Source organism: Salvelinus namaycush, chromosome 39, assembly GCF_016432855.1.
Source record: "Salvelinus namaycush isolate Seneca chromosome 39, SaNama_1.0, whole genome shotgun sequence".
In the NCBI taxonomy this organism is placed as follows: Eukaryota; Metazoa; Chordata; class Actinopteri; order Salmoniformes; family Salmonidae; genus Salvelinus; species Salvelinus namaycush.
This window is the reverse complement of record NC_052345.1, coordinates 3282363-3307007: the sequence shown is the minus strand read 5'-3', so window position 1 is coordinate 3307007 and position 24645 is coordinate 3282363. Positions and strand designations below refer to the sequence as shown.

At 46.5% G+C, this 24645-nt stretch overlaps 1 protein-coding gene across 1 annotated transcript; it reads left to right on the top strand.

Moving 5' to 3' along the window:
- Window positions 1-23678, top strand: LOC120033042 (metal transporter CNNM1-like). Its single transcript, XM_038979327.1, has 10 exons — window positions 1-1540; window positions 13488-13631; window positions 15025-15165; window positions 15787-15956; window positions 16772-16862; window positions 17165-17310; window positions 17890-18130; window positions 20813-20917; window positions 21075-21182; window positions 22363-23678. Exons 1-10 carry the CDS (start codon window positions 109-111, stop codon window positions 22440-22442), a joined length of 2658 nt encoding a protein of 885 aa, XP_038835255.1. The 5' UTR covers window positions 1-108; the 3' UTR covers window positions 22443-23678.
- Window positions 23679-24645: the final 967 nt, after the last annotated feature.

The following is a 24645-nucleotide window of genomic DNA, read 5'->3' as shown; positions in this document are numbered from 1 at the left end:
CGGAACCGGTCCCCCACCCACCACCGGCAGATGGAGTGTGAGCGCGCCACCGCCACGTGACTCGGTCGGTTCGCATCTGTAGTGTGGCGGAGTATCTCACTCTGCATCATGGCTGTGGAAGATGCAGCTGCCCGGTCCCGAACCGCCCTCTTCCCCAGGGCACCTTTCTCCCCAGCCCGGCTGCTGTTCCTCTCTCTCCTCTCCCTCTGCCTCATCCCCTCCCCGTCCCTCGCCCTGCTCGGCTTCCGTCCGGAGGAGACCGGGGGAGAGCTGTCCGTGGACGACGGGGTGCTGAAAGCCACCGAGGGAACCCGCTTCATGCTGCGGGTCTACTACGCCTCCTCCCCACAGAGGCTCAACCGGACTGCTGGGGCCAGAGCCAACGCCGCTCCCTGGATAGCATTCATCGAGGAGCCGAGGCCGGGGAGAGAGGGGCAGGTCCACCCGAAGCGGAATATGTGCATGGATAAAAACGCCAGGAGCTCGGATATTGAGATCTTGGGCTCTTTCAAGTCCGCTTCGAGTCAGAACTCCGTGTTGGTGGAAGTATTGGCTAAGAACCTGCGTAGGGGAGAGAAGATGAAGTACTATTCCATGTGCGCCTTCGACGGGTCCAAATGGGAACACTACCGGACCCGGGATTTCTGGGTGGCCGTGGTGGAGCGCGGGGCCGAACCGGACCTCTGGCTTCAAGTGTTAGTATCGGTTCTGTTACTGGCCCTCTCGGCGCTCTTCAGTGGCCTGAACCTCAGTCTGCTCGCGTTGGACCCGGTGGAGCTCCAGGTTCTGCAGAACAGCGGCACGGACAAGGAGCAGAAATACGCGAGGAAAATTGAGTCAGTGCGGCGGCACGGTAACTACGTCCTGTGCACTTTGCTGCTGGGCAACGCGCTGATCAACGCGGCGCTCGCAGTGTGGATGTGTCAGATCCTGGGGATGACCTGGTTGTCCACCATTATCTGCGCGTTTGGGATCTTTTTCATTGGGGAGATCCTGCCGCACTCTGTTGCGTCGCGGCACGGCCTGGCCATTGCGTCCAAAACCATCTGGGTAACCCGTCTTCTCATGGTTCTCTCCTTCCCCATCTCCTACCCCATCAGTAAACTCCTAGACTTCATCCTCCACCAGGAGATCAGTAACTTTTATACGCGGGAAAAACTCCTTGAGATGCTGCGTGTGACCGACCCGTACCACGACCTGGTTAAAGAGGAGCTCAACATCATACAGGGCGCGCTCGAGCTCCGGACCAAGACCGTAGAAGATGTTCTGACTCCGCTAACCGACTGCTTCATGCTCACCTCGGAAGCGGTGCTGGACTTTAACACCATGTCGGAGATTATGCAGAGCGGCTACACGCGCATCCCGGTGTTTGAAAACTTGCGGTCGAACATTGTGGATATTCTGTTCGTGAAGGACTTGGCGTTCGTTGACCCCGATGACTGTACCCATCTGAAGACCATAACACAGTTCTATAAACACCCCATGCACTGTGTGTTCAACGACACCAAACTGGATGCCATGCTGGAGGAGTTCAAGAAGGGTAAGGAGAGGGGGGAGAAAGATCCCCCAAGAAACTCTAGAAACGATGGTATGATTGTGTGTCTCCCCCCCCCCCCCACTCTCTCTCTATCTTTTTCTCCCCTTCTCTCCTCCCCCCACTCGCCCTCGCCCTCCCCCATCCCAACCCCCCACTCTCGCTCTTTCTCCCCCTCTCTCGCCCCCCCTCCTCTCTCTGCCTTCTTGGCCGAGTCACTGGTTTAAGCTCCTATTGTTCATTTCATTTCCATAAACTACAACAGTTTACATGTAGGGCCTACCAGTGTCAATGTAGTCATATAAAGTAACTTAAGTGAGATTCTCTCTGTGGAAACAACTGCTGTCTGCTCATAAGAGGCGCTGTACCATAGTGTGACTAACAGGGATATCCCATCTCAGTGATAGTCTACTACAAAGGGAATAGGGTGCCATTTGGAATACATACTACGATATAGCCTATTCCTAATGGGCAATTTATGATGATATGAGCAGGTAAGGTGGCTTGGTGGGTGTGTCTCCTGTTGACCAATAGCAGGTAGCCATGTTGCCAGGTGGTCTGTGTCTGTATATGGGGGAAGAAGGCAGTGTCAGCGTTTCTCATGTTGTTGCATGCAGAGGCTGTGCTAGAGAAACACATGAAGGACACCTTCAATAGATGTATGTGTTTACACTGTCTCGACCCATATTCATAAAGCATCTCAGAGAAGTAGTGCTGATCTTGGATCAGTTTCTCCTTTTAGATCACATAATTAATGAGATTACATGGACAAGAGGGACCTGATCCTAGATCAGCACTCAGTATAATCCACACAGACGAATGGATAACAAAACAGTGTGTGTGTGTGTGTGTGTGTGTGTGTGTGTGTGTGTGTGTGTGTGTGTGTGTGTGTGTGTGTGTGTGTGTGTGTGTGTGTGTGTGTGTGTGTGTGTGTGTGTGTGTGTGTGTGTGTGTTTAAGAGAGAGAGAGTTTTGAATTGAATTGAGAGCACCAGTGTGATAGAGAGATAGAGGGATGAGAATGTCATGGTGACACAGAGAGAGACAGAGAGAGAGAGACATAAAAGGCTGTTACCTTTAGAATGTCCTTTCCTGTCATGACACCCCCTCCCCTCTCTCTCTCTCCCTCCACCCCTCCATTGCTCCGCCCCAGGAGAGAAGACATGAAATATTCAGAGAACACTTTTGCCCTCTTCCTCTCCCTCCCTCTCTCTCTCTTCATCTGTCCTCTGTGGTGCTGCATTCAACACAGCCACTGTGTGTGTGTGTGTGTGTGTGTGTGTGTGTGTGTGTGTGTGTGTGTGTGTGTGTGTGTGTGTGTGTGTGTGTGTGTGTGTGTGTGTGTGTGTGTGTGTGTGTGTGTGTGTGTGTGTGTGTGTGTGTGTGTGTATGTGTGTGTGAGAGAGAGGGCATGACTGTGTGTGTTTTCCATATATGAGAGAGAGAAAGAAAGAAAGAAAGAGAGAGAGAGAGAGAGAGAGAGAGAGAGAGAGAGAGAGAGAGAGAGAGAGAGAGAGCATGACTGTGTGTGGTGATGCTGCAACCCCATTTAGTCAAACCAAAGCAGAAATCAGCAAAGTACAACAGACTACTCCCTCCCTCCCTACCACAGTGACTGTAGCCTTTATGAGCAAGTGCACAAGAGTGTATTCCAACACTGAGCTAAAGCCTAGAGACACTAGGTGTGGGAGCTGAGTTAAAGCCTAGAGACGCTAGGTGTGGAAGCTGAGATAAAGCCTAGAGACACTAGGTGTGGGAGCTGAGATAAAGCCTAGAGACACTAGGTGTGGGAGCTGAGCTAAAGCCTAGAGACACTAGGTGTGGGAGCTGAGCTAAAGCCTAGAGACACTAGGTGTGGGAGCTGAGTTAAAGCCTAGAGACACTAGGTGTGGGAGCTGAGTTAAAGCCTAGAGACACTAGGTGTGGGAGCTGAGTTAAAGCCTAGAGACACTAGGTGTAGGAGCTGAGATAAAGCCTAGAGACACTAGGTGTGGGAGCTGAGCTAAAGCCTAGAGACACTAGGTGTGGGAGCTGAGCTAAAGCCTAGAGACACTAGGTGTGGGAGCTGAGTTAAAGCCTAGAGACACTAGGTGTGGGAGCTGAGTTAAAGCCTAGAGACACTAGGTGTAGGAGCTGAGATAAAGCCTAGAGACACTAGATGTGGGAGCTGAGATAAAGCCTAGAGACACTAGGTGTGGGAGCTGAGTTAAAGCCTAGAGACACTAGGTGTGGGAGCTGAGCTAAAGCCTAGAGACACTAGGTGTGGGAGCTGAGTTAAAGCCTAGAGACACTAGGTGTGGGAGCTGAGCTAAAGCCTAGAGACACTAGGTGTGGGAGCTGAGTTAAAGCCTAGAGACACTAGGTGTGGGAGCTGAGCTAAAGCCTAGAGACACTAGGTGTGGGAGCTGAGCTAAAGGTGTGTGTGTGTGTGTGTGTGTGTGTGTGTGTGTGTGTGTGTGTGTGTGTGTGTGTGTGTGTGTGTGTGTGTGTGTGTGTGTGTGTGTGTGTGTGTGTGTGTGTGTGTGTGTGTGTGTGTGCTGGGCTGGGCGATATGGACAAAATATAATTGTACAATATTTTTGACAGTATGATGGTGTTTGATGGTATTTGATGTTTTTGAATAATAACAGTTGTAAATATGCTTTAGGAGTAGTGACAACACATACACTCTTTATCCATTTATACTGTTCAATCCAACTCCAAACAAAAATTATTTTCAGCATTTTCATCCATTTCTGCATTTCCTGCACTTTGATTATAATTTCCACACTGTGCCACGCAGCATGATATGGGCAACACATGTAGCCTTGTTAATTAGTAAACTGTTGGAATCATGGAAATATAATGATTATTCTAATTCTATATTTGGAATATAATGGGCAGCACCTTGAATAGATTGTTGTTTGACATGACAACGAATGAATAAACCAGGGAGGAATTATTGACAGGGTAGGAACCAAAGTGTTGGTCAGTGTTTCCAGGTGACCCTAACTAGATGTTACATTACATGTTTTCTTACTTCATGTACCTAGCTAGCTAACATATTCATGCTTCGCCTATTCCTCTCTGATAAGATACCGTTGCACAAACATGCTTATCTAGGCTTACACCAGCACTGGTACCAGGCAGTATTAGCTAGCTCGCTATGTTCAACCTGACGCTTAGTACATTTAGCAAGCTAATCTAGCTAGCCAGCTAACTAGTGATTAGCATTAGCGGCTAATACAAATTATTTTAGCAACAGCTTGCTAAGAAAACGCAAGCTAGTAGGTAGTAGTTTGCAGACAGGAAGGTACACAAAGTAATAGTGTATAGAGCGCTTGTTGAAAGCAGCGTGTCACCAACATTGTTTCATCCATCTAACCATGCAGAGTGAAAGGCAAGAAAGTGGTTGTGTCTCTGTGGTTGAGCCACTGCTCTCTCCTTGAGTGACAGGGGGCCCGGCTTGGTGTGTTTAGCGCCGTGCAGCAGCAGGAGAGGGAGAGAGACGACTCCAGTAGCAAACGGAGTAAACTACTAAAACTGACATGATGCGCACCGGAGTTGAGTGTCACATTTATCAAACCAAACATTAAAATAACGTTATGTGTGTAAGAGCTGTTAATGTGCTGCTAGACCTGACCCATATAAAGAAGATCTGACAGAATCTCTCTCTCTCTTTTTCTCTCGCTCTCTTTCTCTCTCATTCTCTCTCGCTCTCTTTCAATTCAATTCAATTCAATTCAAGGGGCTTTATTGGCATGGGAAACATGTGTTAACATTGCCAAAGCAAGTGAGGTAGATATTATACAAAAGTGAAATAAACAATACAAATTAACAGTAAACATTACACATACAGAAGTTTCAAAACAATAAAGACATTACAAATGTTATATTATATATATACAGTGTTGTAACAATGTACAAATGGTTAAAGCACACAAGTTAAAATAAATAAGCATAAATATGGGTTGTATTTACAATGGTGTTTGTTCTTCACTGGTTGCCCTTTTCTTGTGGCAACAGGTCACAAATCTTGCTGCTGTGATGGCACACTGTGGAATTTCTCCCAGTAGATATGGGAGTTTATCAAAATTGGATTTGTTTTCAAATTCTTTGTGGATCTGTGTAATCTGAGGGAAATATGTCTCTCTAATATGGTCATACATTGGGCAGGAGGTTAGGAAGTGCAGCTCAGTTTCCACCTCATTTTGTGGGCAGTGTGCACATAGCCTGTCTTCTCTTGAGAGCCATGTCTGCCTACGGCGGCCTTTCTCAATAGCAAGGCTATGCTCACTGAGTCTGTACATAGTCAAAGCTTTCCTTAAGTTTGGGTCAGTCACAGTGGTCAGGTATTCTGCCACTGTGTACTCTCTGTTTAGGGCCAAATAGCATTCTAGTTTGCTCTGTTTTTTTGTTAATTCTTTCCAATGTGTCAAGTAATTATCTTTTTGTTTTCTCATGATTTGGTTGGGTCTAATTGTGCTGTTGTCCTGGGGCTCTGTGGGGTGTGTTTGTGTTTGTGAACAGAGCCCTAGGACCAGCTTGCTTAGGGGACTCTTCTCCAGGTTCATCTCTCTGTAGGTGATGGCTTTGTTATGGAAGGTTTGGGAATCGCTTCCTTTTAGGTGGTTGTAGAATTTAACGGCTCTTTTCTGGATTTTGATAATTAGTGGGTATCGGCCTAATTCTGCTCTGCATGCATTATTTGGTGTTCTACGTTGTACACGGAGGATATTTTTGCAGAATTCTGCATGCAGAGTCTCAATTTGGTGTTTGTCCCATTTTGTGAAATCTTGGTTGGTGAGCGGACCCCAGACCTCACAACCATAAAGGGCAATGGGCTCTATGACTGATTCAAGTATTTTTAGCCAGATCCTAATTGGTATGTTGAAATTTATGTTCCTTTTGATGGCATAGAAGGCCCTTCTTGCCTTGTCTCTCAGATCGTTCACAGCTTTGTGGAAGTTACCTGTGGGGCTGATGTTTAGGCCGAGGTATGTATAGTTTTTTGTGTGCTCTAGGGCAACGGTGTCTAGATGGAATTTGTGGTCCTGGTGACTGGACCTTTTTTGGAACACCATTATTTTGGTCTTACTGAGATTTACTGTCAGGGCCCAGGTCTGACAGAATCTGTGCAGAAGATCTAGGTGCTGCTGTAGGCCCTCCTTGGTTGGTGACAGAAGCACCAGATCATCAGCAAACAGTAGACATTTGACTTCGGATTCTAGTAGGGTGAGACCGGGTGCTGCAGACTGTTCTAGTGCCCGCGCCAATTCGTTGATATATATGTTGAAGAGGGTGGGGCTTAAGCTGCATCCCTGTCTCACCCCACGACCCTGTGTGAAGAAATGTGTGTGTTTTTTGCCAATTTTAACCGCACACTTGTTGTTTGTGTACATGGATTTTATAATGTCGTATGTTTTACCCCCAACACCACTTTCCATCAATTTCTCTCTCTCGATCTCTCTCTCTCCCTCCCAGTCAGAGTGAGACACAGCCAGAGTGGGTGAAGAGAGGGTAGCACAGTAGGAACAGCAAGGAGATCTCTTGTGGACGCTGTTGGGGGGTGGAACGCTGCAGCTGTGTGTGTGTGTGAGAGAGAGAGAGGGTAGCTGCAGCTGTGTGCAAGGATGTGTGTAAGTTTTGACTGTGTTACATAATGGCTGATGATGTAATCTTCAGCTGCTAGTGTCTGCAGTGCAGTCTCTCTCTCTCTCTCTCTCTCTCTCTCTCTCTCTCTCTCTCTCTCTCTCTCTCTCTCTCTCTCTCTCTCTCTCTCTCTCTCTCTCTCTCTCTCTCTCTCTCTCTCTCTCTCTCTCTCTCTCTCTCTCTCTCTCTCTCTCTCTCTCTCTCTCTCTCTCTCTCTCTCTCTCTCTCTCTCTCTCTCTCTCTCTTCCTCTCTCTCTCTCCAGGGGGATCCCTGAGTAGTCTCTGTACAACCCAATCACCCTTCATGCCCCCTCCAACCCCTACCCCCCCTCTATTCTCCTCTTCCCTCTTCTCCTCCTGTCCTCTACTCACTCACTCACTCACTCACTCACGAACAAACACAATGAACCAGCCTCCCATTCCTCCCATCTAAATCACCATCTCACAGAACCTTTAACATCAACAAACAGAAGCAGAAATAGACCATATCTAACTAACAAATCAACTAGACTGTTTATCTGAAACGATTCCCCATTTACTCTGGCTGTGTCTCTAATAATACCCCCCTGTTACCATGGAGATTACCCCCTCCCCCGTGTGTGCATCACAAATGGCACACAGTTTCTATACAGTGCCCTTCTTTTGACCTGTGATTGTTTCTCTCCCTCGTTCTCTGTGGGCCCTGGTACACTAAATAGGGAATAGGGTGCCACCTGGGACTCAGCTGTGCATCATCCCCCTGCTGGGAAGTTTGGCGTCACTTGGACCTCCTGGGTATTGGTGTGTCACTGGGCGACGACCCAGGGGTGTGTATTCACTAGAAACCAAACGGAAGCACACTGAACAAAACGGGGAGGGATCTTTTTTCCGTTTCTAAATGTTGTACAACGGGTTGCTACGGTGTGCTCTAATGAATACACCCCTGTTGTGTTTCTACTAGATCGCTTACTGGTTCTATTCCTGTGGCCTCATGGGAGATGTAGTCTGTGTGTTTGTGTTTAAAAAAATAAAATAAAAACTTTATTTAACCAGGTAGGCTAGTTGGGAACAAGTTCTCATTTACAACTGTGACCTGGCCAAGATAAAGCAAAGCAGTACGACAAAAACAACAACACAGAGTTACACATGGAATAAACAAGCGTAAAGTCAATAACACAATAGAAAAAAAGAAAGTCTATATACAGTGTGTGCAAATGGCGTGAGGAGGTAAGGCAATAAATAGGCCATAGTAGAGAAGTAATTCAAATTTAGCAAATTAACACTGGAGTGATAGATGAGCAGATGATGATGTGCAAGTAGAGATACTGGTGTGCAAAAGAGCAGAAAACTAAATAAAAACAATATGGGGATGAGGTAGGTAGATTGAGTGGGTTATTTACAGTGATCGGTTAGCTGCTCAGATAGCTGTTTAAAGTTAGTGAGGGAAATATAAGTCTCCAGCTTCAGCGATTTTTGCAAGTCACTGGCAGCAGAGAACTTGAAGGAAAGGCGGCCAAAGAGCTGTTGGCTTTGAGGGTGACCAGTGAGATATACCTGCTGGAGCGCGTGCTACGGGTGGGTGTTGTTATCGTGACCAGTGAGCTGAGATAAGGCGGAGCTTTACCTAGCATGGACTTATAGATGACCTGGAGCCAGTGGGTCTGGCGACGAATATGTAGCGAGGGCCAGCCGACTAGAGCATACAGGTCGCAGTGGTGTGGCTTTGGTAACAAAACGGATGGCACTGTGATAGACTACATCCAGTTTGCTGAGTAGAGTATTGGAAGCTATTTTGTAGATGACATCGCCGAAGTCGAGGATCGTGGGATAGTCAGTTTTACTAGGGTATGTTTGGCGGCGTGAGTGAAGGAGGCTTTGTTGCAAAATAGAAAAACGATTCTAGATTTAATTTTGCATTGGAGATGTTTAATATGAGTCTGGAAGGAGAGTTTACAGTCTAGCCAGACACCTAGGTATTTGTAGTTGTCCACATATTCTAAGTCAGAACCGTCCAGAGAAGTGATGCTAGTCGGGCAGGCAGGTGCGTGCAGTGAACAGTTGAAAAGCATGCGTTTAGTTTTACTTGTATTTAAGAGCAGTTGGAGGCCACGGAAGGAGTGTTGTATGGCATTGAAGCTCGTCTAGAGGTTTGTTAACACAGTGTTCAAAGAAGGGCCAGATGTATACAGAATGCTGTCGTCTGCGTAGAGGTGGATCAGGGAATCACCTGCAGCAAGAGCGACATCGTTGATATATACAGAGAAAAGACTTGGCCCGAGAATTGAACCCTGTGGCACCCCCATAGATACTGCCAGAGGTCTGGACAACAGGCCCTCCGATGTCACACACTGAACTCTGTCTGCGAAGTAGTTGGTGAACCAGGTGAGGCAGTCATTTGAGAAACCAATGCTATTGAGTCTGCCGATAAGAATACAGTGATTGACAGAGTCGAAAGCCTTGGCCAGGTCGATGAATATGGCTGCACAGTACTGTCTTTTATCGATGGCGGTTATGATATCGTTTAGTACCTTGAGCGTGGCTGAGGTGCACCCGTGACCAGCTCGGAAACCGGATTGCACAGCGGAGAAGGTACGGTGGGATTTGAAATGGTCGGTGATCTGTTTATTAACTTGGCTATCGAAGACTTCAGAAAGACAGGGCAGGATGGATATAGGTCTATAACAGTTTGGGTCTAGAGTGTCACCCCCTTTGAAGAGGGGGATGACCGTGGCAGCTTTCCAATCTTTAGGGATCTCGGACAATACGAAAGAGAGGTTGAACAGATTGCTAACAGGGGTTGCAACAATGGCGGCAAATCATTTTGGAAAGAGAGGGTCCAGATTGTCTAGCCTAGCTGTTTCAGTGTTTATGTGTGTCATTCTACTGTAAATGATGCTCTTCTGCTCAGTTTACATGTTACATTTTAGTCATTTAGCAGACGCTCTGATCCAGAGAGACTTACAGTTAGTGAGTCATTTAGCAGACGCTCTTATCCAGAGTCACTTAAAGTTAGTGAGTCATTTAGCAGACACTCTGATCCAGAGAGACTTACAGTTAGTGAGTCATTTAGCAGACGCTCTGATCCAGAGAGACTTACAGTTAGTGAGTCATTTAACAGACGCTCTGATCCAGAGAGACTTACAGTTAGTGAGTCATTTAGCAGACGCTCTGATCCAGAGAGAATTACAGTTAGTTGGTCATTTAGCAGACGCTCTGATCCAGAGAGACTTACAGTTAGTGAGTCATTTAGCAGACGCTCTGATCCAGAGAGACTTACAGTTAGTGAGTCATTTAGCAGACGCTCTGATCCAGAGAGACTTACAGTTAGTGAGTCATTTAGCAGACGCTCTGATCCAGAGAGACTTACAGTTAGTGAGTCATTTAGCAGACGCTCTGATCCAGAGAGACTTACAGTTAGTGAGTCATTCAGCAGACGCTCTGATCCAGAGAGACTTACAGTTAGTGAGTCATTTAGCTGACGCTCTGATCCAGAGAGACTTACAGTTAGTGAGTCATTTAGCAGACGCTCTGACCCAGAGAGACTTACAGTTAGTGAGTCATTTAGCAGACGCTCTGATCCAGAGAGACTTACAGTTAGTGAGTCATTTAGCAGACGCTCTGACCCAGAGAGACTTACAGTTAGTGAGTCATTTAGCAGACGCTCTGATCCAGAGAGACTTACAGTTAGTTGGTCATTTAGCTGACGCTCTGATCCAGAGAGACTTACAGTTAGTGAGTCATTTAGCTGACGCTCTGATCCAGAGAGACTTACAGTTAGTGAGTCATTTAGCAGACGCTCTGATCCAGAGAGACTTACAGTTAGTGAGTCATTTAGCAGACGCTCTGATCCAGAGAGACTTACAGTTAGTGAGTCATTTAGCAGACACTCTGATCCAGAGAGACTTACAGTTAGTGAGTCATTTAGCAGACACTCTGATCCAGAGAGACTTACAGTTAGTGAGTCATTTAGCAGACGCTCTGATCCAGAGAGACTTACAGTTAGTGAGTCATTTAGCAGACGCTCTGATCCAGAGAGACTTACAGTTAGTTGGTCATTTAGCTGACGCTCTGATCCAGAGAGACTTACATTTAGTGAGTCATTTAGCAGACGCTCTGATCCAGAGAGACTTACAGTTAGTGAGTCATTTAGCAGACGCTCTGATCCAGATTCACTTACAGTTAGTGAGTCATTTAGCAGACGCTCTGATCCAGAGAGACGTACAGTTAGTGAGTCATTTAGCAGACGCTCTGATCCAGAGAGACTTACAGTTAGTGAGTCATTTAGCAGACACTCTGATCCAGAGAGACTTACAGTTAGTGAGTCATTTAGCAGACGCTCTGATCCAGAGAGACTTACAGTTAGTTGGTCATTTAGCTGACGCTCTGATCCAGAGAGACTTACAGTTAGTGAGTCATTTAGCAGACGCTCTGATCCAGAGAGACTTACAGTTAGTGAGTCATTTACCTGACGCTCTGATCCAGAGAGACTTACAGTTAGTGAGTCATTTAGCAGACGCTCTGATCCAGAGAGACTTACAGTTAGTGAGTCATTTAGCAGACGCTCTGATCCTGAGAGACTTACAGTTAGTGAGTCATTTAGCAGACGCTCTGATCCAGAGAGACTTACAGTTAGTGAGTCATTTAGCAGACGCTCTGATCCAGAGAGACTTACAGTTAGTGAGTCATTTAGCAGACGCTCTGATCCAGAGAGACTTACAGTTAGTGAGTCATTTAACAGACGCTCTGATCCAGAGAGACTTACAGTTAGTGAGTCATTTAGCAGACGCTCTGATCCAGAGTCACTTACAGTTAGTGAGTCATTTAGCTGAAGTTCTGATCCAGAGAGACTTACAGTTAGTGAGTCATTTAACAGACGCTCTGATCCAGAGAGACTTACAGTTAGTGAGTCATTTAGCAGACGCTCTGATCCAGAGAGACTTACAGTTAGTGAGTCATTTAGCAGACGCTCTGATCCAGAGAGACTTACAGTTAGTGAGTCATTTAGCAGACGCTCTGGTCCAGAGAGACTTACAGTTAGTTGGTCATTTAGCAGACGCTCTGATCCAGAGATACTTACAGTTAGTTAGTCATTTAGCAGACGCTCTGATCCAGAGAGACTTACAGTTAGTGAGTCATTTAGCTGACGCTCTGATCCAGAGAGACTTACAGTTAGTGAGTCATTTAGCAGACGCTCTGATCCAGAGAGACTTACAGTTAGTGAGTCATTTAGCAGACGCTCTGATCCAGAGAGACTTACAGTTAGTGAGTCATTTAGCAGTAGCTCTGATCCAGAGAGACTTACAGTTAGTGAGTCATTTAGCAGACGCTCTGATCCAGAGAGACTTACAGTTAGTGAATCATTTAGCAGACGCTCTGATCCAGAGAGACTTACAGTTAGTGAGTCATTTAGCAGACGCTCTGATCCAGAGTCACTTACAGTTAGTGAGTCATTTAGCAGACGCTCTGATCCAGAGAGACTTACAGTTAGTGAGTCATTTAGCAGACGCTCTGATCCAGAGAGACTTACAGTTAGTGAGTCATTTAGCAGACGCTCTGATCCAGAGTCACTTACAGTTAGTGAGTCATTTAGCAGACGCTCTGATCCAGAGAGACTTACAGTTAGTGAGTCATTTAGCAGACGCTCTGATCCAGAGAGACTTACAGTTAGTGAGTCATTTAACAGACGCTCTGATCCAGAGACTTACAGTTAGTGAGTCATTTAACAGACGCTCTGATCCAGAGTCACTTACAGTTAGTGAGTCATTTAGCAGACGCTCTGATCTAGAGAGACTTACAGTTAGTGAGTCATTTAGCAGACACTCTGATCCAGAGAGACTTACAGTTAGTGAGTCATTTAGCAGACGCTCTGATCCAGAGAGACTTACAGTTAGTGAGTCATTTAGCAGACGCTCTGATCCAGAGACTTACAGTTAATGCATTCATCTTAAGATAGCTAGTTGAGACAACAACACTCCACAATCGTATCAAGTACATTTTCCCTCAACAAAGTATTTATCAGCAAACTCAGTGTTAGTAGGAAAAGGCAAGAGCCTTCCTTTGTCTCCTCAGGAACATGTCAAGGGAGATCTGTTGACTCCATCAATTGGTTTTCCTCTCTTGCTTCTCCCATTCCTCTTACCCCAGACCCCTTCACATAGTTAAATGCAGTCCCTTTACACTGCCAAAATAAATGCATTTAAATACATAAATGTTTTTGTATACTACAAAATGCCATTGTTTTATGTTGGAGTTTCACCTCCCACATGGTCTGTCCCCTCCATGTTTGTTAGGTAAGTCCCACAGGTTAGGGTAATATTATGATGTCATATCCTGTCTCTCTCCAGGCAAGTCCCACCTGGCCATCGTCCAGCGGGTCAACAACGAGGGTGAGGGTGACCCCTTCTATGAGGTCATGGGCATCGTGACCCTGGAGGACGTTATAGAGGAGATCATCAAGTCAGAGATACTGGACGAGACTGACCTCTACAGTACGTAGACACGCACACACGCACGCACGCACGCAGGCACACGCGCACACACACACACGCACACGCTGACCTAAACTACATACACACTCGCAAGAACTGACGGACATGCAAGAACACACACACACACACACATACGCTCTGAAATACTGCTGATTATCAATGTGTGTGTCCATCTCTCTGTCCTTGTGTTTGTGTGTGTATGTGCACCTGAATGTGCGCCCATCCGTGTGTGTGTGTCTCACCCTACATCTAAAAACCTCCCTAAGTGTCTCCCTCTACAGTTGATAACCTCTCTAAGTGTTGTGTCTACAGCGGATAACCTCCCTAAGTGTCTCCCTCTACAGTTGATAACCTCTCTAAGTGTTGTCTCCCTCTACAGCTGATAACCTCTCTAAGTATCTCCCTCTACAGCTGATAACCTCTCTAAATGTCTCCCTCTACAGCTGATAACCTCTCTAAGTGTCTCACTCTACAGCTGATAACCTCTCTAAGTGTCTCCCTCTACAGTTGATAACCTCTCTAAGTGTTGTGTCTACAGCGGATAACCTCCCTAAGTGTCTCCCTCTACAGTTGATAACCTCTCTAAGTGTTGTCTCCCTCTACAGCTGATAACCTCTCTAAGTGTTGTCTCCCTCTACAGCTGATAACCTCTCTAAGTATCTCCCTCTACAGCTGATAACCTCTCTAAATGTCTCCCTCTACAGCTGATAACCTCTCTAAGTGTCTCCGTCCACATCTGATAACTCTCTAAGTGTCTCCTCTACAGCTGATAACCTCTCTAAGTGTCTCCCTCTACAGTTGATAACCTCTCTAAGTGTCTCCCTCTGCAGTTGATAACCTCTCTAAGTGTCTCCGTCCACATCTGATAACCTCTCTAAGTGTCTCCTCTACAGCTGATAACCTCTCTAAGTGTCTCCCTCTACAGTTGATAACTCTCTAAGTGTCTCCTCTACAGCTGATAACCTCTCTAAGTGTCTCCCTCTACAGTTGATAACCTCTCTAAGTGTCTCCCTCTGCAGTTGATAACCTCTCTAAGTGTTGTGTCTACAGCTGATAACCTCTCTAAGTGTCTCCTCTACATCTGATAATCTCTCTGTGTTTCCTCTACAGCTGATAAACTGTCTATGTGTTGTGTCTCCTCTACAGCTGATAAACTCTCTAAGTGTTGTGTCTCCTCTCCAGCTGATAAACTCTCTATGTGTTGTATCCCTCTACAGCTGATAAACTCTCTACGTGTTGTATCCCTCTACAGCTGATAAACTCTCTATGTGTTGTGTCTCCTCTACAGCTGATAACCTCTCTAAGTGTTGTCTCCCTCTACAGCTGATAACCTCTCTAAGTGTTGTCTCCCTCTACAGCTGATAACCTCTCTAAGTGTTGTCTCCCTCTACAGCTGATAACCGTTCTAAGCGTCGTGTTTCTCACCATGAGAGGAAGCAGCAGGACTTCTCCATCTTTAAGCTGTCGGAGAACGAGATGAAGGTGAAGATCTCTCCCCAGCTCCTCCTCGCCACGCACCGCTTCCTGTCCACGGGTAGGCCCACTGTGATGTCACTTCCTGTCCACTGTGAGGTCACTTCCTGAGTGTTAAATAATTAAATATATAATCTCTGTGGAAGTAAGTTGTTCTCAATTTGAGGCCTGGTAAAAAACAACCCATTGAATAGTAAAGAATGTTTACCAGTTATTACAAATGACCTTTTTCTTCTTACTTTTCCACTGACTCTCTCATGTCTTCCTCTCTATCCCTCTTTCATCTCCCCCTTTTACTACCCTCTCCTCCTACCTCTTCTATCTCTCCCCTTTTACTACCCTCTCCTCCTACCTCTTCTATCCCTCTTTCATCTCTCCCTTTTACTACCCTCTCCTCCTACCTCTTCTATCCCTCTTCCATCTCTCCCTTTTACTACCCTCTCCTCCTACCTCTTCCATCTCTCCCTTTTACTACCCTCTCCTCCTACCTCTTCTATCCCTCTTCCATCTCTCCCTTTTACTACCCTCTCCTCCTACCTCTTCTATCCCTCTTCCATCTCTCCCCTTTTACTACCCTCTCCTCCTACCTCTTCTATCCCTCTTCCATCTCTCCCTTTTACTACCCTCTCCTCCTACCTCTTCTATCCCTCACTCTCTCTCTTTCTCTCCCCACCTTCTGTAGAGGTGGAGCCCTTCAAGCCAGCCCACCTATCAGAGAAGATCTTACTGCGTCTCATTAAACACCCCAGTGTGGTTCAGGAGCTGAGCTACGATGACAAGAACAAACTGGCCCCACAGCACTTCCTGTTTCAGAGAAACAAACCTGTTGACTACTTCATCCTGTTACTACAGGTATAAATGCCCGCAATAATTGTCCCTTAGCGATAAATCATATTGATTTGCTGTATTGTGTTGATAGGAGAGTAGACAGGACAGTGAGGAGATAAGTGTGTCAAAGCAGAAAAGGGTTCGATCCCACACAGAGGGAGAGGACACTGAGTGGACAAGACATTAGGAACACCTTCCTAATATTGAGTTACACCTCCTTTTGCCCTCAGAACAGCCTCAATTCATCGAGGCATGTACGAGGTGTTGAAAGTGTTCCACAGGGATGCTGGTCCATGTTGACTCCAGTGCTTCCCACAGTTGCATCATGTTGGCTGGATGTCCTTTTGGTGGTGGAACATTCTTGATACACACAGAAAACTGTTGAGCGTGAAAAACCCAGCAGCGTTGCAGTTCTTGACTTACTCAAACCGGTGCGCCTGGCGCCTAATACTGCACTACCCATTCAAAGGCACTTAAATATTTTGTCTTGTCCATTCACCCTCTGAATGGCACACATACACAATCCATGTCTCAATTGTCTCAAGGCTTAAAAATCCTTCTTTAACCTGTCTCCTCCCCTTCATCTACACTGATTGAAGTGGATTTAACAAGTGGCATCAATAAGGGATCATAGCTTTCACCTGGATTCACCTGGTCAGTCTATGTCATGGAAAGTGCAGGTGTTCCTAATGTTTTGTACCCTCAGTGTATATAATGTGCTGCAGGTGGAGGTGCTGACTGCTACACCAACCCTGGTTTTATATATAGCTTGGAATATCTAGAAGATGGCTGAGACACAAATCAGGGAACTTGCCCATTTCTCTGTCCTGTGTGTCCAGGGTCGTGTGGAGGTGGAGTTTGGTAAAGAGGCTCTGAGGTTTGAGAACGGAGCATTCGCCTACTACGGGGTGCCTGCCATCATGCCCACAGGTAACTGGCTCATCACTCACTCACTCACTCACTCACTCACTCACTCACTCACTCACTCACTCACTCACTCACTCACTCACTCACTCACTCACTCACTCACTCACTCACTCACTCACTCACAAACATTAACACATGAATGTAGAGAAACAGAGAAACATTACGAGCTCAAAGAAAACAAAACGTTTCATGAGAAACATAAAAGATTACACATACATTATCTGGACTGTCCCATTGCATAGACCAGAGAGGGGTAGAACACTATCTCATCCCTGTCTGACTCATTACCATCCTGTATGGTTCAGTCCACAGATCCCCCTCCCGTAGCAGTGGTCTGGACCGGTCTGACTCTATGCTGTATGGGGGCAGTCTGGGCCAACTCAACGGAGGGGGGAGCGTCTACCTGCCTGACTACTCTGTTAGGCAGCTCACACACCTGCAGGTCATTAAGGTAGGCCTACCTAGACTACGGTACAGTACAGCCCCGCCCACCTCACGTTACCTGGATACACCTGCTCCAACACCATTTGGGGGGCCTTTACTTGGCTCATTGCGCTCTAGCGACACCATGTGGCAGGCCGGGGGCCTGCAGGCTGACAACGGTCGTCAGTTGAACGGTGTTTCCTCCGACACATTGGTGCGGCTGGGTTCCGGGTTAAGCGGGTGTTAAGGAGCGCGGTTTGGCGGGTCATGTTTTGGAGGACACATGACGTGACCTTGGCCTCTACCGAGCCCGTTGGGGAGGTGCAGCGATGAGACAAGATCATAACTGAATTTGGGAGAGAAAGGAGGTCAAACAAAATAAATAAATAATAAAGGTCCCAAATAGCACCCTATTCTTTATACAGTGCGCTACTTTTGATCATAGTCCTATGGTCCTTGGTCAAAAGTAGTGCACTTTATAGTAAAAAGTGTGTAATTTGTGATACAACCTAGTAGACAGAGCTGTGGTACAGTACAGCCTCTAACTTCGACCTATGACTATTTATGACCTACGACCTTTCTTTGACCTTCGACTTCTAACCCCCAGATCACCCGTAGCCACTACCAGAACGCCCTGACAGCCACTCTGATGGACAGCTCCCCCCAGACCCCCGACACAGACGCCCGGCCCACAGACGGGAACACTCCCGACCTCCCTGTCCCGGAGCAGAGTGGAGACCACCTCCTCCCCCCCAGAGAGACCCGGCCCAGCTCGGCCAGAACCAGAGGACAGCAGTCCTCCGTCCCACACAGCACCTCTCTGCTCAACGAGAAGAACCGCATCGTCCGTAAGTCAACCATACTGGTAGGAGGGAGGGAGAGAGAGAATACACTTACTCCCTTTGCTTACTCCCCTACAGGCAGTAAATCAGACGGTCAGAACAGCCCCGGTGACTGTGTGTATAATAACTCTCCTGTCTCTCTCTACAGGCAGTAAATCAGACAGTCAGAACAGCCCCAGTGACTGTGTGTATAATAACTCTCCTGTCTCTCCCTACAGGCAGTAAATCAGACGGTCAGAACAGCCCCGGTGACTGTGTGTATAATACCTGTCCTGTCTCTCCCTACAGGCAGTAAATCAGACGGTCAGAACAGCCCCGGTGACTGTGTATAATACCTGTCCTGTCTCTCCCTACAGGCAGTAAATCAGACGGTCAGAACAGCCCCGGTGACTGTGTATAATACCTGTCCTGTCTCTCCCTACAGGCAGTAAATCAGACGGTCAGAACAGCCCCGGTGACTGTGTATAATAACTGTCCTGTCTCTCCCTACAGGCAGTAAATCAGACGGTCAGAACAGCCCCAGTGACTGTGTGTATAATAACTGTCCTGTCTCTCCCTACAGACAGTAAATCAGACGGTCAGAACAGCCCCGGTGACTGTGTATAATACCTGTCCTGTCTCTTCCTACAGGCAGTAAATCAGACGGTCAGAACAGCCCCAGTGACTGTGTGTATAATAACTGTCTTGTCTCTTCCTACAGGCAGTAAATCAGACGGTCAGAACAGCCCCGGTGACTGTGTATAATACCTGTCCTGTCTCTTCCTACAGGCAGTAAATCAGACGGTCAGAACAGCCCCGGTGACTGTGTATAATAACTGTCCTGTCTCTCCCTACAGACAGTAAATCAGACGGTCAGAACAGCCCCGGTGACTGTGTATAATACCTGTCCTGTCTCTCCCTACAGGCAGTAAATCAGATGGTCAGAACAGCCCCGGTGACTGTGTATAATAACTGTCCTGTCTCTTCCTACAGGCAGTAAATCAGACGGTCAGAACAGCCCCAGTGACTGTGTATAATACCTGTCCTGTCTCTTCCTACAGGCAGTAAATCAGACGGTCAGAACAGCCCCGGTGACTGTGTGTATAATACCTGTCCTGTCTCTCCCTACAGGCAGTAAATCAGACGGTCAGAACAGCCCCAGTGACTGTGTGTATAATAACTGTCCTGTCTCTCCCTACAGACAGTAAATCAGACGGTCAGAACAGCCCCGGTGACTGTGTATAATACCTGTCCTGGCTCTCCCTACAGGCAGTAAATCAGACGGTCAGAACAGCCCCGGTGACTGTGTATAATACCTGTTCTGTCTCTCCCTACAGGCAGTAAATCAGACGGTCAGAACAGCCCCGGTGACTGTGTATAATACCTGTCCTGTCTCTCCCTACAGGCAGTAAATCAGACGGTCAGAACAGCCCCGGTGACTGTGTATAATACCTGTCCTGTCTCTTCCTACAGGCAGTAAATCAGACGGTCAGAACAGCCCCAGTGACTGTGTGTATAATAACTCTCCTGTCTCTCCCTACAGGCAGTAAATCAGACGGTCAGAACAGCCCCGGTGACTGTGTATAATAACTCTCCTGTCTCTCCCTACAGGCAGTAAATCAGACGGTCAGAACAGCCCCGGTGACTGTGTATAATACCTGTCCTGTCTCTCCCTACAGGCAGTAAATCAGACGGTCAGAACAGCCCCGGTGACTGTGTGTATAATACCTGTCCTGTCTCTTCCTACAGGCAGTAAATCAGACGGTCAGAACAGCCCCGGTGACTGTGTATAATACCTGTCCTGTCTCTTCCTACAGGCAGTAAATCAGACGGTCAGAACAGCCCCGGTGACTGTGTATAATACCTGTCCTGTCTCTTCCTACAGGCAGTAAATCAGACAGTCAGAACAGCCCCGGTGACTGTGTATAATAACTGTCCTGTCTCTCCCTACAGGCAGTAAATCAGACGGTCAGAACAGCCCCAGTGACTGTGTGTATAATAACTGTCCTGTCTCTCCCTACAGACAGTAAATCAGACGGTCAGAACAGCCCCGGTGACTGTGTATAATACCTGTCCTGTCTCTCCCTACAGGCAGTAAATCAGACGGTCAGAACAGCCCCGGTGACTGTGTATAATACCTGTCCTGTCTCTTCCTACAGGCAGTAAATCAGACGGTCAGAACAGCCCCGGTGACTGTGTATAATACCTGTCCTGTCTCTTCCTACAGGCAGTAAATCAGACGGTCAGAACAGCCCCGGTGACTGTGTATAATACCTGTCCTGTCTCTCCCTACAGGCAGTAAATCAGACGGTCAGAACAGCCCCGGTGACTGTGTATAATACCTGTCCTGTCTCTTCCTACAGGCAGTAAATCAGACGGTCAGAACAGCCCCAGTGACTGTGTGTATAATACCTGTCCTGTCTCTTCCTACAGGCAGTAAATCAGACGGTCAGAACAGCCCCGGTGACTGTGTATAATACCTGTCCTGTCTCTTCCTACAGGCAGTAAATCAGACGGTCAGAACAGCCCCAGTGACTGTGTATAATAACTGTCCTGTCTCTCTCTACAGGCAGTAAATCAGACGGTCAGAACAGCCCCAGTGACTGTGTGTATAATAACTGTCCTGTCTCTCTCTACAGGCAGTAAATCAGACGGTCAGAACAGCCCCAGTGACTGTGTGTATAATAACTGTCCTGTCTCTCCCTACAGGCAGTAAATCAGACGGTCAGAACAGCCCCAGTGACTCCGTGTTCCTCAGGATGGATGAGATCTCTTACATCAGAGAGGAGCACTCAGAGAGGGACGGCCCCAACGGTAAGAGAATATAGGGAGGAACAAAGGAGTGGAAGACTGGAGAATAAGGAGGATGTTGGTGAAGAGGGAAGACATTTAACACAGAAACAACATCCACAGTTTACTATGGAGATTGATAATGTCACATTCCGTCTCTCCCTCTCCCTCTCTCTCTCAGACACCGCCTCTGTTGCTATAGAAACGGACGCCCCCTCCTCTTTCATCAGTACTCTGTCTCTGAGTGGATCAGAGGACACACTGGGCAAGAAACTACTGCTCAAACTCAGTGAGTCACACACACAACATACACAACATACAGTACACACAAATACACACACACCTTTACTCTCTTGCATTCTAACACCTGTGTGACAATCCAAATGCCCACACACACATACAACCATTTAAATCTCAACCCAGCCACTGTGATGGCACAAACCCAACAACCCCACGCCGTGAGTCCCCTCCACCGGTCACTTTGTAATGTTAGGATACGTCCCGAATGGCACTTTATTCCCATGGGCCCTGGTCAAAAGTAGTGCACTAAATAGGGAGTAGGGTGCCATTTGGGATGCACCCTTAGTAACAGTCTAAATTTTTAGCCTTTCTCTTTCCCTGCACCTCTGCTACGTGAACGGCTGTGTCCTAGCAACCAGTCATTCATTGGGCCCTGCCTCCCTCTGCCAAGTATTTTCTCTGGAGGCCCCCCTAACGGAACCCCTGGCCCCTCAGTGTGAAAAAAATCTCCCTCTCTCTCTCCCTCCCCCCCTCTCTCTCTCTACTACTCTCCCTCTCACTCTCTCTCCCTCTAACACTCACACAGGAGAGCCAACTAGTGTGTTTCTCTCTTCTCTCTCGACTGGCCCACTGCTGAATGAGCTGAATGGAGAATGAATGTTAAGTGAGCCTCCCAAGTGGCACCCCATTCCCAAAGCTCTATAGGTCCTGTTCAAAAGTAGTGCACTTAATAGGGAACAGTGTGCCAGTTGGGATGCAGACCGAGTGTTTCTCCGCTCAGTATCACAGAGCTACTTTAACTAAATGACTGTCCCACACACACACGTGGTCCCTCTCTGAGCCAAAGAGCAGCAGAATGGTCTCTCTCATTTCAGTAAAAGGCTGAAACTGGACCAAAATCACACCACATTGCAGGAAAGAAGCACTAAAAGCCTGGTCAGAAGTAGTGAACTAAACGCCATTTACAAAGTACTTGTAAATTACATTGTCATTGTCCAATTCATTGATTCAAAATTAATAGTATTGATGAAATGCAATTACATTTATATATTTTCCAATTAAATGTATATTTATTTAAATTACATTTAGTACATTTATTTCAATAAAATGTTGATATTTTTCTGTTAAATGTATACATTTTTTCAATTTAATATCTATATGTTTCAATATATATATATTTTAAAATGTATATATGTTTTTCAATTAAATGCATATTTATTTCTCCTCAGGTCACAAGAAGAGGAAAAAGTCTCGGGAAGGAGACAAGACACCTGAGGAGACATCAGAGCAGCCGCTGGTCAAGACCTAGCAGTGTGTGTGTGTTGTGTGTGTGTGTGTGTGTTGTGTGTGTAGATGGACTAACTCACACAATCATCAACAGCCTATTTTCTTCCTCTTTTTGATCGTTTAAAAGACGTTTCTGCAACATTTGCCAGACGTTCCAGTCACTAGTTGACCACTCAGATGTCCCAACCAACAGACATTCTGAAGGGAAACAGAAGGATATAACAGCACATAGAAAAGATAGACCTCATCTCCCCATAACACCCCCACAGTCTCTGATCTTAGACAGCACCAAATGGAAGGAACTAACTGAACCAGTGGGACGGAAGCTACCATATCATGAACCAGGTTATTTTTTCTTCTTGAATGTTTCATGTCTAAGTTGCTAATGGATTTGAAGACAAAGAATGTCAGGAGAAGAGAGGAGGTTTTTGGTTTAAGCCACTGTCAACATTTAATTCACCCCCTCCCTACAAAAGAATTGAATTGGCCCTGTTGGAGCTGTGACAAGGAAACCAAAGACTATGTAGATATCATCCATGCACAGAAGAATATTCACCATCCACCGTTATAAAGATCTCATCCATTCCTTCTTCAGGCGTTTTTATGGATGCTGTATCACTTGTGTTATTTGATAGTGAATGTTTATTACTATTCTCTTCTATCCCCTTTCCTATCTACTGTCTAAGGGGTGAATCCTAACTTTCACTTGAGTGGATTTTCATGCATTGATATCAATGGGAGACTAAGTGAAATTCTATTTAGGATTCACCCAGAAGTTCACTTGTCAGCATGGACTCATGGTGGTGTAAGGGGTTTAAAATGACTTGAGATGGTTTGGGGTTTGAATGCCTTACTAAGAGAAAATCTTCAATCTGCATGTTTTAGGTACTGGCTGAGCACCATGTAGATCTCTATTCTCTCAGCCCAACTGTTATCACAACTTCCTCAAATGGTGGGGATGAGGACTGACCAGTCAAAAGAACGGACCAGTCTCTTCCAAATGATGTATATGAGCAATACTGAAACACTTTTACACAGTTGTGAACGGGACACATCCAAAAGACGGTACTCATGTAGGATATGCCATTAGGAAACACATCTGTTGTAGAGAATACATTTCTTATTTGATCTGACAAGCTGTACCATAAGACCCGTGTTTCTCTCTCTGGATTAAGACCGCGGGGTGTGTCTCTGCTCTGACTGGGTTTGTGCCGATTCAGGTTTGTGCCACTGCACCACAGTGGGGGGAGAGAGAGTAGGGAGGAGGACGAAGGGGAGAGGGATAGAGAGAATGGTGGGGAGGAGAGGCATAGAAGATGGGGGGCTAGAGGGAGAGGGATAGAGAGGAGGGCTAGGGGAGAGAAATAGAGAGAGGAGGGTTTGGGGGAGAGGGATAGAGAGGAGGGCTAGGGGAGAGAAATAGAGAGAGGAGGGTTTGGGGGAGAGGGATAGAGAGAGAAGGGTTTGGGGGAGAGAAAGAGAGAGAGGAGGGTTTGGGGGAGAGGGATAGAGAGAGGAGAGAGGGGAGGAGAGGCATAGAGGACGGGGGGCTAGGAGAAAAGGGATACGTGAAGGATGGAGAGAAAGGGTAAAGGGGGAGTGATGCTCTGTGGCTCCTGTCATTGGTCAGTGAGGAGAGAAGAGCATCCTTCCTTGGAAAACAGAAAAAGTGCTGACTCACTATGCTGCATGGGAGTAGAGGCAACAGCCAATCAGAACCCTGTTTTTAACTGGAGTAGGATGAGACTGATTTAAGGTCAGTTTTCTTGTTTTTCACCTCAATGGTTAGGGTTAGGATTTTGGGAGGGGAAGCTGATTCTAGATCTGTGCTTGTCAGCAACGTCTATATGGAGGTATTTTAACACAATGCATTTTTAAAGTGCTTTTTGTCTCAAAAATGGTCCTAAATTGAAATGGATAAATTAGACAGATCGTCAGGACTGGAGAACACTGGTGTATGGGGAGAGAGTGGCACCTACACAGAAAGTAATACAGAGATATATCTTTTTATAGAAGAGAAATGCATATATGAGAGATGTATTGTAGATATTAGAGTTTATAATGACTTTATGGGTACAGTATGTTCAAATGACTACACTGGGCATTTTAACAGGGGAAAACCCCTTGGATTTTTGCATTAAAAATGTACAGAATTAAAAAGATTCACAGGTTTCAGCTGTCTGACTTTTTATTGTTCAGACTTTGAACAATGTTTTTGTTTATTC

Bases quoted from the DNA above. Each gene is read 5' to 3' on its own strand.
- LOC120033042 (XM_038979327.1), top strand. From the start codon at position 109: ATGGCTGTGGAAGATGCAGCTGCCCGGTCCCGAACCGCCCTCTTCCCC. The intron at 16,863-17,164 runs GTAACTGGCTCA...TGTATGGTTCAG, and splicing joins GCCTGCCATCATGCCCACAG to TCCACAGATCCCCCTCCCGT. The intron at 21,183-22,362 runs GTGAGTCACACA...ATTTCTCCTCAG, and splicing joins GAAACTACTGCTCAAACTCA to GTCACAAGAAGAGGAAAAAG.